Here is a 15,482-nt window from a genome sequence, read left to right on the forward strand (position 1 = left end):
TATTATTTTTATCAAGTCCTTTTTGTTATGAAAATGTTCTTTCAGTTCGAAAAACGCGTCTACACTATCGCGTTTACATAAGAAAGCATTGATTCCACTTGTAGCTTTTTTTTTCTGCTCTTGAAACGTTTTGTCTGATGCTCAAGTGCTTTTTGATTCGGACGTCTTCAAATCAAGATTTTTACTGAAGTCAACGTCAACACGATGTTTCACAGCACAAACTTTATATATGAAAGAGACGTATTTCTTTAATTATTTTCTCTTTTCCTCTTTATATAGTTTTACATCTATAACATGTTCTCTTGTTTCTCTTATGTGTCCATTCCCCCTAGGTGAAAAATCATTGTTTACTTTGAGAATGAATTTGTAAAATAAATAAATAAAAATTGTGGAAAGTTCAGTGAAAGAAAATGTCATTTCGTAACTCTGCCATTTTTAAGTAAGGAAATAAAATAACTCATCTAAGGGAACCCTCGTTACTTCAGAGCACTTGCCTTCGGTGCACGTGGTAGAGGTCTGCACGGGTCGGAATTTTTAGCCCGAATCCGGCCCGGCTCGTGAGTTTATAATGTGAGGTCCGACCCGGGTCCAAAATATGTTTTAGCATTTAGGCCCGAGCTCATATGGTAATCAAATGAGCCCGAAATAAACCCGAATTACATCAACTTTATAATTTACTCAAAATTGTATTTTTTTTTTTATTATTTACAGCAATTAGAAGTTTAATTTTGCAGTTCTGCTTTAAAAGTTCTTAAGAAAGAATGGTCCAAACGTCCAATAAATATTGTTGTACAGTACATTTACAAAGTTAGGCCCCAAAAGGCCCGAGAAATATTATTGTATATTTAAAAATTTACGGCCCGGCCCGGGCCCGGGCCCGAAGTGATATATGATTTGTAGGCCCGAGTCCGGCCCGCGGATTGCACTTTAACCTGTAAGTCCATTCTCTATATAGTCTCGCTGTTGGGTAAAGACGTTTAAAAACCCAACAAACGAATTTTCCCTTAGAGTGTATTCCCTCGTGGCATGCTTATCATGAGAATTGCTGTCTTATGAAGAATTTGCCATATGAATTTCTTTTAGCGCTATGAGAGTAATAAACTTACCGTTAGCGTTGTTTTCAAATTTTGGAATTGATGATACGATTCCAAATGACTAAGAACAGTAGAATTGTATCTTTTGTTGTATTCATTTGGGACTCCCACAGTTAGATTCATTGGTCATAGGTACGCGGATCTCAAGAAGAGGAGTAAGCAGCACTACAACTCATCCACCCCCAGTGAGAGGATGACAACCTTTGTTGCCAAACGTCAACGACTGCTGAAGAGCCACTTTACTGTTCTAGAGAAAACGATCTATTGCCTCGTTACCTTGCGTATATCCATGGAAAATATTTAGTAATATTTATGTAAATATATCAATGGTACTGTATATATACATTATTTATTGTTTTTAGTGCGGAAGTTCTATATGCAAAGTTTAAGTTATTGTCGTGTGATTGTGTGTGTATATTATTTATGTATCGTCTCAAGATTTGCTGTGTGTGTGTGTGTTTGCGTTCGTGTTTGTGTGTCATCCTCCTTTTATGCTTCTTGTATATAGTATTGTTTTTGTAAATAGTTAATTGTAAATAATGGAACCATCAACATCTGTGCAGTCACCCAAATATTATAGGATTGGAGGAGGGCAAAAAAAAAAAAGCGTATTCTTAAAAGTGGAGAGTGACAAATTATTTTTAACGTTTATTCGTATTTCCGCTCACAAGAACAGGAAGGGGGAAGAAAAACTTCCGTACGGGAGGCTGTGAATAAAACTGCTGCGGCCACTCTCGTTGCGAAATCTACTGTATATGATATAAGAAAGCAGCATTTAATGAACAACGGTAGATTAGAAACTCCACGCAAAGACAGAAAAAATGAAAAGCGAATGACACTTGTCGACCAGGCCCGTATCCAGGGGGGTCTAGGGGGGCGCCCGCTAAATTTTCGCTGGCCACCTAAAATTTTCATGGTAGGCTTGCAAATGAACTATAATATGGTGATAAACTATAATGTGGTTAGATCGGGCCCCCCTATATTTTTGGGCTGGCTACGGGCCTGGTGTCGACGTTTATGACAATTTTACCCGGGAAACTATAAGGCGGAAAGTACATGAATTTTTCAGGGGAATTTAGGGTGGATATATTTATTATTATTATTATTATAAAAAATGAAATTAAATCTTTAAGTTTAACGTCCCACGGTTATGCCGGTTAGGCTAAAGGAGACGGCGACAATGAGAAATTAGTGAAATGGTGGAATGAAGAAAGTGGGGGAAACGGGAGAACCCGGGAAAACCCACGAGCACGGTGTTTGTCCTCCACAAAGTTCACACGGCGCGAGCTGGGATCGAACCAGGGACCCCAAGCACCGGAGGTGAACGCTCTACCACTGAGCCACCGAGCCCCCTTATTACTATTATTATATTATTACTATTATTATGATTATGATGATGATGATTATTATTATTATTATTTGGAGAGAAAGAGAGTAGCATAACACTTCCTTATTTAGATCGCAAAACCATAGAGTCTTAAAATTTAACAACAGCGTTATCTTAACCTCTTAATATTATTACACACCTGGAGCCATCTCCTCAAATACCAAACATTATCTTTCTGAATATTTGTAATCACTCGCAATGGTAATGGCTGAGATAGTTCAGCTGCATTATTCTTACCAGCTACTGTAATATGAACGTGCAACATATATATATATATATATATATATATATATATATATATATATATATATAACTTTAGGCGGAAAATTAAATCAGGTGAAATATTTATGCCCTTTTCAATTACTAATGACGCGCTACGAGCCTACCTCATTCCTTCTGGACACCGCTCTTTCCGCTCGGTGTCTGATCCCCATATACACTGACCATAGCGAATAGAAGAATTCTATTCGCTATGCACTGACTGTAGTGGTGTGATTGCCATATACATTTTACATATTATAAATTGGCTTTTATGCGGGTATAGCCAAAAAGGTGCTTTATTTATTCGTTCGTTGTGGCTCTCAGAACCAAAATTAATTCTCCTTATAGCGTCTTATTTTGCGTAACTGAATTAAATTTCTTATCGAGCATTACATAGCATTTCATAAGAAAAGTACCTGCACTTTTCTATAAAGTGGGTTTCAAATCATTCCGCTCAATAAATTACAGTTGAATCGAACTCGATCACTCTATGCACAGCAGAGCCTCAGCCAGATCACTCTCTCCCTCGCACGAGTAGCTACATGAATTGTCTAAGTCTGCGTTAATGACGAAGTGACAACGCAGCAAGTTGCCGAGTCGGTGAAGAGGAGCGGCATCGAGGCACGAAGTGCTCTGATGAAAAGGTGGAATCCAGTATAGTGCTTGAACTTTTCGGATAAACTGTACACGCCCGATACCCATTGCGTTTGGTTTACTCGATCCTTAGACCAGATAAACCCGTTTGATCCACGTTTGGCCTGTTTGACCCGATAGACTCGTTATGAGTTCGTACGTGATAATTAGAACAATTTGTGTTATGATAATAAAGTGAAACAACAAATCTTTTACAATAATGACAGACTAAGCTTGTTTTCATAAAAACGGGGTTATCAGGTCGACCCTATTCATACGGTTCAATCGGGCAAACCCGATTCATACGGGTAAAAATACAATATCGGTCCAACGTGCGGTCCGGGATCTATTCTATTTTCCGAGCATTACCGAAAATGCACAGTAGCCCGAAGCGGTTCGGACGTAAAAACTATCATATTATTATTATTATTATTATTATTATTATTATTATTATTACTATATTAATAAGAGAGAAAATTACTTGTTGAATGACCTGTACGTATTTTATCCCTATTTTAAATGGTTATTCTTGTTTTATGTATCTGCTTATTGGTTTGCAACACTCACAAAGGAGAATAGTTGGAGACTTCATTATTTACCCTGGCGACAGGGAGAGCGGCTAAGCTTTTGTAATGCCGGCAACATCCAACTGGTTGACAAACCTCACGTGGCAGCTAACAACCATATGACAGTTTTACTGCTGATAAGAAAACTTGGTTTAGCTTTGAAAACCACTATATATATATATATATATATATATATATATATATATATATATATATATATATATATATATATATATATATATATATATATATATATAATGGCGGATCCAGGATATGATCAAGGGAGGGGCTAAACCATAATTTGCCGTTTCATCCAGTGTAAAGCAGAATTGAAGCCCATTTTATCCAGTGTAAACGTGAGCGTCAAGGGGGGCTATAGCCCCTTAGCCCCCCTTGGATCCGCCGTTGTGTATATATATGTGCAATGATTTTCGTAGAGTCAATAATGGACCGAGATTTATCGCCTTCACCAATTTATTATAAAATTTGTTAAATACAAAACGTCTTTGATTTAGAGGAGAATAGGTGTTTTGCACAGTACCCCTTCTCTCAAGGCAGTCTCCAAGGCACCTGCCGGTTCGGTGAGTCTGGAAGGATAGCCTCCTCAGCTCGAGGCAGCTTCGAAAGGCTTGGTTGTAGAAAGGACCCTAGTCCAGTGCGACCTCGGGCAGGATAGGTCTACCCCTAGTGCAGTGCGACCTCAGGATGGTGTAGGTGATTTGATCAGTTGGAAGACTGATGCTGGGTCCCTCGGTGGTCCTCCTTTTATTTGTCCTCCTCGGGTCCTTCCGTTAGGTCTGTCTGCTTTCGGTGCTCCTCGGTGTCTTCCGTGTCGGCTTGTTGTCTGCTAGGTTCCTTATAAAAAATAGGATGTGTTGAGTTGACACGTGCGTCTGTCGTGAAGTGGAGATCCTTACAATATATATATATATATATATATATATATATATACTTGTACGTTATAATAAATTTCTACAATGAATTGTAAACAGATTTCCATCAACGCAGCTTTGAATGGTGCGGGCATTTCTTGAAACTAGTTAACTATGTTATGCAAGATATTTCTGTAAGTGCTACTTTACAATGTACTCAAAAGTAAGTATACTTACATCATGTCTTGCGAAGAGTTTTGGTGTTGCAACTTCCATAAGAGGGTGGTACTGCAAGGTGTCATTACTTTCTGCATTACTCGACATTTCGTGACTTTGACCCTCTTCCTCTTCTTCCTCCTCCTCCGCTTCCCCGTCGGCAGATTTCTCGTTCATTCCTCTAGACGAGAAGTCCGCATTGCTAATCATTCAAATAGACATAAAAAAACTTATCTGTACAAATATTGGTGGCAACTACTACTTTTACCCACAAATTTTAAAAATACGACATTTTTACAACAATTTTCATTTTAAAATGTAAACATTAACTGTAATGCCATAAGACACCAGTTTTATCTGGATATCTTATCAAAACTTTGAAACACTTAATTTTGTTATTCAGGAGTTTTACTGCAGTTTTAGAGATCACTTTGCTCGACAGGAAAATGAAATAGTAATAACTTATACTAGCTTATGAAGTTTTCAAAAGCTCTCCCTGCTGGTGTACTTGCTAACACGTGCGCGTTTGATCCATTGTTCGATTCCCGAAGATAGAGAGATCATAACACAGAACCAGATAATTGAAGAAATTTTGCTTGGCTTGCACAACCCTCGCCGATCAGCCAAGGTCAGGTAGGCTGAAAACCATTAATTCTGTGGTCGTGCGCCAGGGTATAGAGGCAAATCTCACGGCTAAAGTCAAAGGTTATCAGTCGAGCTCGATGTCTCATATTCCAGTTAAGTTCGTCATTTTCAGATTTCGGATAAGCATCTAGACTGCTAAATTGTGCATCACGAGCTAAACCCAGCTCAAACATAGAGGCAAATGAGCATGTGTAAGAAACTTCACCATACCAGTCGAAATGCTCTCTGGAATAAATTTACGCTCACTTAAGCAAGAACTAACCTTGGCAGTGGATAGTCAGTACGGTGTGTACCACCAACCGGATGATCTGGGGTTTGATTCTGGTGGAGGTGGGACTCTTCTTCATTGGAAATGACTCAGGTGTTCAGATCTACATTTAATTCTGTTCAAATGGCTCTAAAAGTATTGGACATCTATTTGTCTTTCCATAGAAATGTATATCTTATTCCGCTTCTTGTATACTATCTACGGTAGTTATCAATAGCTTTCTGTTTTATTCAACTACTAATATTAATATTTTAGTCGAATAGCAATTCTACTGAAACGTACTCTTTCGAGTACTGGTGGCGAGCTGCCCTACATCCAAGAAGGAACATGTTGGATGACCTTTTATTAACCCTTACTGGTATGAAGCGAGCCCAGCTACCAGTTTACCTACATCTCCTTTAGCCTAACCGGCATAACCGTGGGACGTAAAACTCAAAGATTTGATTTTCAGTTTACCTACATCAAAACTTGCCACAAAATTATTGTGTGAACTTATTAAACAACTAAATGACCTTTCCTGAAGCACTTCTATCTGAGTCAATCCAAATACAATCAACCAATTTCAAGGTCAAAGGTTGCTGACAAAATGTATTGATTTTTTAATTGTTTTTTACCTAAGTTTGTACCACATTCAGAAAGTTGAATACGGGTATTAATTTACTTTTTAGCCGCACGTGTTTGTTTGTAACGGTCAATTTGTATAGGCGCCTAAGCGTATTTTGCAGTTTTCAGAGAATTCTGTTAAACGCTGTAACTTTAGTTTTTTTTTGAGTTCAAACCAAAACCATATGAAAGATAATGGAATGGACAACATTATATGTTCTGTGCACATTGAAACGTGCTTTAGAACGTCCGAAAAAAAAAACTCTGAACATTGAGGTTGGAAACTTAGAAATGGCCATTTTGGAATGTACATTTTGAAACAAAATAAATGAGAATCACCTTCAACTTCAACCTTTCATCTCAGATCTGAAACATACTTAGGACATTGTTTACTATCTAGTCTCTAGGTAGACAAGAAAGTTGAAGGTGAGTCTCATTTATTTCGTTTCAAAATATACATTCCAAAATGGCCATTTCTAAGTTTCCAACCCCAAGTTCAGAGTTTTTTTCGATGTTCTAAAGTACGTCTCAATGTGCACAGAACACAGAATGTTGTCCATTTTATTATCTTTCACATGGTTTTGGTTTGAACTCATTATCTCTAAAACCTAAAAAATTACAGCGTTTATCGGAATCCTCCGAAAAGTTCAAAATACGTTCAGGCGCCCATACAAAAGGGCCACGACGACAAAACTTGCGCGACTAAAAAATAAACAGATACCCGTTTTCAACTCTATGAATGTGATACAAACTTAGGTAAAAAAAAAAAATAATAATAATAAATACCTAAATTTTGTGAGCAACCATCATTGGTCGATTTCATTTGGATTGCTAAATTTCAGAGTGAGATATTATTATTATTATTATTATTATTATTATTATTATTATTATTGCTTAGAAAAATAAAAACACTAATTAAAAATAATTACTAATTTCAACGTCTTGAAAGTTTCTTCTTGTGATATACCATGTTTTAAAGTTACTTCAATATTACACCTATAACATTCTCTATGAGATACACTAATAGAAATAAAAGTGAAATTCACATGTAAAAATACTATTTTCTATAAATGCAATGATTTGAAATTAAATTTTACTGATTTGTCACAAGTACACAATTGGGCCGCGGTGGCTCAGTGGTAGAGCGTTCATCTCTGGTGATTGGGGTCCCGGGTTCGATCCCAGCCTCCGCCAAGTGAACTTTGTGGTGGACAAACACCGCGTGCGTGGGTTTTCTCGGGGTTCTCCCGTTTCCTCCCACTTCCCTCATTCCACAATTTCATCCATTATTCATCATCACCGTCTCCTTTAGCCTAACCGGCATAAGCGTGAAACGTAATACTCAAAGATATTTAAAGTACACAATTTTCCCAGAGAACATGTATTCGACACTACTTAAAAAGCTTTCTACGTTACCTAAAGACAGATAAAGTGCATAAACATCTTTAAGAAAAATAGCTTTTTCATTATTAAGATTCCTTCGATGTACTACCATGAGCAAAATAAATGACGCGTCTCTTTATTTTGAAGTTTTTTGAAAATATCTCCGTTTTCTTTATATGTTCGAAATTTCGGAAGGTTTCCCCAGCGGAACAGGTTAATAACAAACCCGTTTTTAATATTTGTGTTAGATATTAGCTTAAAATAAAGAAATTAGAAGCAAAAAACATTAAACCGACAATCTCGAGAATTACCAACTCTGCTAAAGTGGGAAATTTTCAAGAACACGAGGGAATTCTGCATTTCAACACGAAGCAGCGACATCTATGTCATTGAGAGAAATGTGGATTAAATCTACAAACTAAACTTTTAACGAATATTTCTAGTATGTCTTATTATATGCATTATCTGCAAACTCCAAATATATGAATATATGCTAAGTATTGACATAAAGATAGAGCAAATAGTGGAAATTATCTATGGAAAAGGACGAATTGGTAGGACGATCGTAATGAAATATCGTCTTTACCGGAACAGGCTTAGTTCACGTAAAAAGCAAATAGCTCAGTTAGTTAAAGCAACGAGTCTCTATGCTGAAGGTAGCGGGTTCGATCCCATGGAAATGCCGTTGTCATTTTTATCACTACACTACGGTTATTTTACTTATTTTTTTATGTGGAAAAGAATCAAATTGTAACGTATGTGTAAAACTCATGACGATACCAAAAAAAGAAAAAATGCCGTTGTCGCACTTGTATTAGCGTCCCTAATTTTGTTTGCAAACAGTTTCGTAATTATTTCCCCTGTGCTCACTGCTCACCATATGCTCGCTGGCGCATAACGAATGTTTCCTAGTAAATGTTAATTCTAATTTGGAGAATTTTATAAAGTTTCACAATATTTCTCACTAGATAGTCTTCTATCTACGTGTTTGGATATTTTGATAACAGATGTCCCTATTAAATGTTTAATTTTCCCTAGATGTTTAATTACGGAAAAGTTTTACAATGTATTTGTATTGAATTGAAATTGTTTTGAATTTACTACATAAGGTAAGTAGACCCAAGGAGGGGAACTCAAGTAATTGATATTCTACGTAAAAGCAACCTATTGTAGAATGATGATGCTTCTTACCTTCAGCACATAACCTTTACGTTAGAGAGTCAGACAGAGAAAAATCCTGTTTTTCCTCCTCTATGACCACTCATCTTAAACCTCTACATATCATTGTTCGTCTCACAAAATTTCGGTGCTCCAAAACATTCAAATAATAATAATAATAATAATAATAATAATAATAATAATAATAATAATAATAATAATAATAATAATAATAATAATAATAACATTAATAATAATAATAATAATAATAATAATCCTGAATATGCCATCCTTACATAATGTAAGGATATCTTAGTTTCCTAGTTTAAATCTTAAATATCTTCGTTTAAAATGCTTTCTTTAGTACTTATTTGAGCAACCATGTAGGAGGGGGTACGACTTTTTATTTTGCCCCTCTCATTTCAGTACCCTCCCAACAGAAAGTAATTTTTGATAAGCAGGACAGACAAAATGAATAAGAAATATATTTACAGCATCCTCTCCCCTTTCATGATTGGAATATCACGTAATATTTTTTATACTACGAAAGATGGCCCTGTGCGGTTAGGGGTAGGTAACTAAAAAAATACCTAATATATAGCGCCCCTTGATTGTAATATTACCGCTTCTTTATTTGTACGAGGGAGCCCCTACACAATCAAGGGTGACAAAAAGAATAGGAAGAGTGTCTATTGATTCCAAGTGGTGGATCCAGCACGAACTCCTGGGGGAGGGGAGGGGAAGTGAAACATTCTTTTGATGATGTGAAGCTGTCACAAATTACCACTTAACTAAACTAAACAATAGTGGGGGGAACCGGAACCCAGTCAGTTTAAATTGATGTAAAAGTTTAATTTTTGGCTTCATATTAAAGTTTTGGTTTCAAATGAGAATTTCAGTCCAAGTGGTCAATGATCAAATCTCGTGGGGCTCTTCAGTGTAGGCTAATACGGCCCCTTATGAGAAAAGGCAAAATTATTAACATGTTTATAACTTTCGAATTTTTCGTCTATTTTAAAGAAATATTTTGCTTCGTATTAAAGTGTTGGTTCCAAATGACAAATTCAGTCCGAGTGGACAATGATCAAATATCCGGGGGGGGCTCTTCAGTATAGGGGGCTACGGCTCCCTTATGGGAAAAGGCAAAAATATGAAAATGCTTATAACTTCCGAATTTTCCGTCTATTTTAAAGAAATTATTGGCTTCATATTAAAGTCTTGGCTTCAAATGACAATTTCAGTCCGTGTGGACAATGATCAAATCTCGGAGGGCTCTTCGGTGTAGGGGTTTCGGCTTCTTTATGGGACAAGATTCACGTAGTTGATATTGCAAAATTGTTTTATATATATAAGTGGAAACTTGCACCATTTGGTTAATTTTACCTCTTATGTTTTGCAGATTCATATTCCAAGCAATAGTTACTCCGCAGAGCTAAAAGAAGGCACTTACTAGTTTCATTAAAATGAAATGTCTTTTATGAGAGGAGCAGACGAACGAACAGGCACCCAAACGTTGGTTGAGTCGTACGGTTGAAACTCGTTAAGCTCGCTTCAATTATTATTATTATTATTATTATTATTATTATTATTATTATTATTATTATTATTATTATTATTATTATTATTAAAGCTTTTTGCTCCTAATTTAGTTATTTTACTTTATTATTTAACGAATATATTGAAAATTGTCAGAGACACGTATGCAGTAATTTATTTCGGGAGGGGTCCGACTTCAATATCAGGATAAATTATAATAAAATTTTAAAAGATAATCCCCAAAATTAGGCTAAATTTACAGAAAAGTTGGGGTTTCAGAGGGGGTCCGGACCCCCTAGACCCACCCCTAAATGCGTCCTTGTTTGTCAGTAACATTTCCTCATTTTGAAACCCTCAAAAACTTCGGATACACTATATAAAGGAAAACGAGTTATTTTCGATAAAATATCACTTCAAGGAGACGCGACAGTTTTATTGCACATGGTGGTATCCAACGCTTACAAGGGCAAGAATTCCTTCCCTTTTATTCTTTTGCTATTGTGCTGTATCGGTTTGTAACTTATTACTCCTACGAACAAGCATGACTGGCAGATAGGAATACTGAACACAACTCCAGAGAAATGCATGCTGAACTTACATTTATAGCTACGCTTTGGTGATTTGCCCTCAAGGTCAATCGAGTGGTAATTCAGTTCCGTCTCTGTTCTTAAGCCATGTTCGTATTACTTCGAACAGTTTTGATAATGAAAAGCATGCCTCTTAATATAACAGACTTCTTTCGCGTAAGAAATCGAAACTCAGTTGGTCAGAGCAACTAGTCTGTAAGAATTAGGTTGTTAGTTAGTTAGGAGCCCAGTACGAGTAAGGGTTTTTATTACTATTGTTTTTATCTTTCTTATGTGAGGAAAAATCAAATTGTGACATCCCGATATCAAATGTATTTGATTAGGTAGCTTTGTCTTAGCTAAACTTTAAACATCAGTAACTGTCGACATTATTTCACTAACCGATCACTTACTGAACATTTCAAACACGTCAAACCAGTGGCATAACATGAAGGTTAACCTCTCCTCCGCAGTCCTTAGTTGTGCGTCCGTACTTTCAAGGGCGGACTAAGGGCCGGGCGACTGCCCGGGGCGCCAGAGAAAGAGGGGCACCAAAACGAGCCTCAAAAAGTAAATTTTATAATGTGCTTTCTACTGACGTTTTTGGTTTATATTCTTGTAAGGTAGTGGCAATTATATGATCTTTTTCCATTTCACTATGGAAGAAGAGAGTTTCATAGTACAAAAGGGGCTGTATCGAAAAATTGAGAGATGGCATGTAGAATAAAGAGTGCCGGGAATTAAGTGTTGTTTGTTTGTTTGCTTGACTTTAGCGTTCCACGGTTATGCCTTAATGGGCAAGGGAGATGTGGATACTAATTATAGTGGAATCCGAACCACTTTTATCGTTCAACAGTAATCCACCGGGAATTGGACCGGGTACCACAGAAGGCAGGCGTGCTAGCCACTAGACCAGGGGGGTGGAGTTGGTATTGTTTATAGCGGGCCATATTCTTTGTGAAGTTTTCCTAGGTTTTCCTAGATTTCTTTTTGAAAATGGGTTTAAAACAGGGGCGTCATTTAGGGAGGGCAGGGAGGGGCATTTGCCCCTCCCCTGAGTTTGAGATGTATATAGATTTTATCATTAGAATAGTAGTAAATCAGTGAAAAACGCGAAATTTTACTTATATCAAGAGGTCTTGCCCCCCCCAAAGCCAAATCTGAAATGACGCTCCTGGTTTAAACTATTAAAAACACTATGATAAAATGTAAAATATAGGCTACTACTAGGGGAAGGGCGCCAAAAAGTCACTTTGCCCGTGTGAAAATTTGGCCTGCTCCGCCCCTGCGTACTTTCTGTATACTTTTTGGCCTTGCAGCTTGTGCGGTCCCCACGCCACATTGTTGCGGGGGCGCTATTTACGCCTACCCTTCGAACGTAATTCAATAACGGTTTAAGAAATTCTACCATCAGCGTGGAAACGGGAATATATTTTTCTAATAGTCCCATAGAACTTTCACTCAGAACGCCAGATGCAATTTTTCAGAGTGGGCTCTGGCTAAGTAGAAGGAAGATCTGTTTCCTAAGTAAGTTCCTTTCAGAAAGTTTGCTATTTCTTTAACAGTGATGTAAATAAACATACTCATCGTTATTAGCTCGACACCAAACCATCCTGGACAAATCCCTCTAGAACAATGATCGGCAAAAGTTATTCTGCCTAATTTTATAAGCGACTCAAGGGTGAAACACTTGTTAACGAAAGCAATGTTGTGTATATACTGCCTTGTTTCTGACAAAATATAAAGTCTTTTGTAATCTTTAGACACTTTTCCTATTCTTTTTGTCACCCTTGGTTGTGTAGGGAAGCCTCGAACAAATAAAGAAGAGGTAATATTACAGTTAAGGGGCGCTATAAATATATTAGGTATTTCTTTTGTTACCTAACCATAACGGCCTAGGGTCGTCTTCAGTAGAATAAAAAAATGCTACGTGATATTCCATTCACAAAGGAGGAAAGGATGCTCTAAATATATTTCTTATTCATTTTGTCTGCCCTGCTTCTCAGAAATTATATACTTTCTGTTGGAGGGTTCTGAAAAGAACGTCGTGCCCCTCATACATTTTAAATTTTGTGACGTGGTTGCTCAAATTATTACCAAAGAATGCACTTTAAACTAAGATGTCTAAAGTTACTACATTATGTAAGGGTGGCATACTCAGTAATAATAATAATAATAATAATAATAATAATAATTATTATTATTATTATTATTATTATTATTATTATTATTATTATATTAATAATAATAAATATGAATGTCTTTGGAGAGCCGAAATTATGTGACACAAATCATTATAGGTAGAGCTTTAAGATGAGTGGTCATAGGGGAGGAAAAACAGGATTTTTCTCTCTCTGACTCTCTAACGTTAAGATATGTGCTGAAGGTAAGAAGCATCATCATTCTACAATAGGTTGCTTTTACGTAGAATATCTATTACTTGAGCTCTCCTCCTTCGGGCAACTTTGCTTATGTAGTAAATTCAAAACAATTTCAATTTAAGACAAATATTTATAGAGAAAATTAAACATTTAATAGGGAAATCTGTTATCAAAATATCCAAACACGTAGATAGAAGACTATATAGTGAGAAATTGTGAAACTATAAAATTCTCCAAATTAGAATTAACATTTACTGGAAAACATTCGTTATGCATCAGTGAGCACAGGGGAAATAATTACGAATCTGTTTGCAAACAAAAATTAGAGACACTAATGCAAATGCGACGATATTTTCTCTCTTTTTTTTTGGTATCGTCATGAGTTTTACACATATGTTATAATTTGATTCTTTCCCAAATAAAAAATAAATAAAATAACCTTAGTGATAAAAATGACAATAGTCCTTCACGGGATTCGAACCGTCTACCTCCGGTATACAAACTCGTTGCTTTATTTAACTGAGCTATTTGATTTCTTACGTAAGCTGAACCTGTTCTACAGTAAAGACGATTTTTCATTACGATTGGGCTAACAATTCGTCTTTTTCCATAGGTAATTTCCACTATTTGCACTATCTATACGTTAATACTTAGCATAGATTCATATATTTGGAGTTCGCTGATAATGCATATAATAAGACATACTAGAAATATTTCGTTAAAATTTTCGTTTGTAGATCTAATCCACGCTTCTCTCACTGACATAGATGTCGCTGCTTCGTGTTGAACTGCAGAATTCCCTCGCGTTCTTGAAAATTTCCCACTTTAGCAGAGTTGGTAATTCTCGAGATTTCTGTCGATTTAATGTTTTTTGCTTCTAATTTCTTTATTTTAAGCTAATATCTAACACAAATATTAAAAACGGGTTTGTTATTAACCTGTCCTGCTGGGGAAACCTTCCGAGATTTCGAACATATAAAGAAAACGGAGATATTTTCAAAAAACTTCAAAATAAAGAGACGCGTCATTTATTTTGCTCATGGTAGTACGTATCTTTTGTCAAACATACTAAAAAATTTGTCACTTGGAGAGTAACTCGACGTAACTGAATCTATAAAATATACTTACAGTCTTTCAATAAAACTGATTTGTATTTTAAACATTTTTCCTCTTTTCTTCCTAGGTACTCATAAAAAACTCACCATTTTTCAAACTTTGAAATAAACATATTTTTTTTTTACAAAACCCTCTGATTAAACCATTTTGTAATATCGTTGTTTATTAAAAAAGTTGTTTGAGCATTTTATCTCCCTTGAGAAAACATGTATACTCTTTCCAGCCTTAGAAAAAATTAGATGTAAACAAACCCACCTGACTACCAGTGGGTCGATGACCAGTGATTGGTTGTTGGACTGACTGCACTAGTATCCTACCGCAATATAATCCCTACTAAAATAATAATTTCAAATAAAAATACCTGAATTTATCCTGCATTTTGTGATAGTAAACGCAATATATATAATATTTAACAACAGATGTAGCTTTATTTCAACCTCACGCGTATTTGGACATATAGTATTTACTGCGCATGCGTATGCGTTCGCGCGCCTACCCCACTAATTTAAATTATAGCAGAATGCAGACTTTCGTGGCGACGATATGTGACAATAATCCATTTTCGTCTCATGTTATAAAACACAAAAGAGTACACAGGAACAGCGGTAAGCTCGTTTATATAAGGATTTAAGAAAATACATATTTCCAATATAGTGTCAGTGCGTTAATTATTTACCAACCAACTATAGCCTTAACACTGTGGAAATTATGCGACGACAGTAAGCTAGCAGACGATCTTCCTGTTCACGTCTCTGGCTGCCGAAGCACGTGAGCCGCGGAGTAATACATTTCGCTTT

The 15,482-nt window shown here is 36.3% G+C and overlaps 1 protein-coding gene across 1 annotated transcript in view; it reads right to left on the minus strand.

The window, feature by feature from the left end:
- The window catches only part of LOC145676144 (uncharacterized), a 140,634-nt gene extending 135,428 nt beyond the window's left edge, over positions 1-5,206 (minus strand). The window contains exon 1 of the mRNA XM_081747051.1: positions 5,051-5,206. Within this exon, the coding sequence (XP_081603177.1) occupies positions 5,051-5,206 (156 nt within the window). The remainder of the gene's footprint in view (positions 1-5,050) is intronic.
- Positions 5,207-15,482: the final 10,276 nt, after the last annotated feature.

Source organism: Thermobia domestica, chromosome 18 (genome assembly GCF_964235325.1).
Source record: "Thermobia domestica chromosome 18, izTheDome1.hap1.1, whole genome shotgun sequence".
In the NCBI taxonomy this organism is placed as follows: Eukaryota; Metazoa; Arthropoda; class Insecta; order Zygentoma; family Lepismatidae; genus Thermobia; species Thermobia domestica.